At 53.9% G+C, this 750-nt stretch overlaps 1 protein-coding gene across 1 annotated transcript in view; it reads right to left on the bottom strand.

The window, feature by feature from the left end:
• Positions 1–595, bottom strand: part of POGZ (pogo transposable element derived with ZNF domain) — a 16,943-nt gene extending 16,348 nt beyond the window's left edge. The window contains exon 1 of the mRNA XM_027708936.1: positions 472–595. Within this exon, the coding sequence (XP_027564737.1) occupies positions 472–595 (124 nt within the window). The remainder of the gene's footprint in view (positions 1–471) is intronic.
• Positions 596–750: the final 155 nt, after the last annotated feature.

The following is a 750-nucleotide window of genomic DNA, read 5'->3' as shown; positions in this document are numbered from 1 at the left end:
GGAAAACACAGGGATACAACACAGGGAATGAGCTGGGAGCAGGGATTATCCTCCTGGAGGTACCACGGCATTCCCGCCTGGAAACACAGGGATAGAACACAGGGAATGGGATAGGGTGGATCAGCAGCAGGAACTCTACTCCTGGAGGTACCATGGCATTCCCACCTGGAAAACACAGGGATATAACACAGGGAATGAGCTGGGACCAGGGATTATCCCCCTGAAGGTACCATGGCATTCCCGCCTGGAAACCACAGGGATACAGCCCAGGCTGGGGGAAGCTTGGGATGACTCCAGACGGGATTTTGGGAGCGTTCCACCCATTCCCAACTCCAGCTGGGATGAGACTCCCAGTCTCTGGTCATTCCCAAATCCTCCCTGGGATCAGGGCAAGGAGAATTCCCTTTTTCCCAGCCATTCCCATTCCCGTTAAACCCCTGGGAAGAGGAGGAATTCCAGGGCAGGGATCACCTGGGGCAGTTTTCTCCATGGAATTGTAATCCTCCACCACGGAATCCTCGATGACATCGCTGATCTTCTGCCACGGCTCCAGCTCCTCCTCCTCACATTCCATGAAAAGGTCCGTGTCCGCCATCCTGGGGAAGGAGGGAAAACTGGGATTGGAAAACTGGAAAACTGGGATTGGAAAACTGGGATTAGAAAACTGGAAAACTGGGATTAGAAAAGGGTTTCCCTCTGGTTCAGGGCCCCGTGGAAGCTCTGGATGAGAAATTCCAGGACTCCCCTCAG

Source organism: Neopelma chrysocephalum, unplaced genomic scaffold, assembly GCF_003984885.1.
Source record: "Neopelma chrysocephalum unplaced genomic scaffold, ASM398488v2 Primary Assembly neopelma1_96635, whole genome shotgun sequence".
Classification (NCBI taxonomy): Eukaryota; Metazoa; Chordata; class Aves; order Passeriformes; family Pipridae; genus Neopelma; species Neopelma chrysocephalum.
The sequence above is the reverse complement of the archived record's forward strand: the minus strand, read 5'-3'. Positions and strand labels throughout refer to the sequence as shown.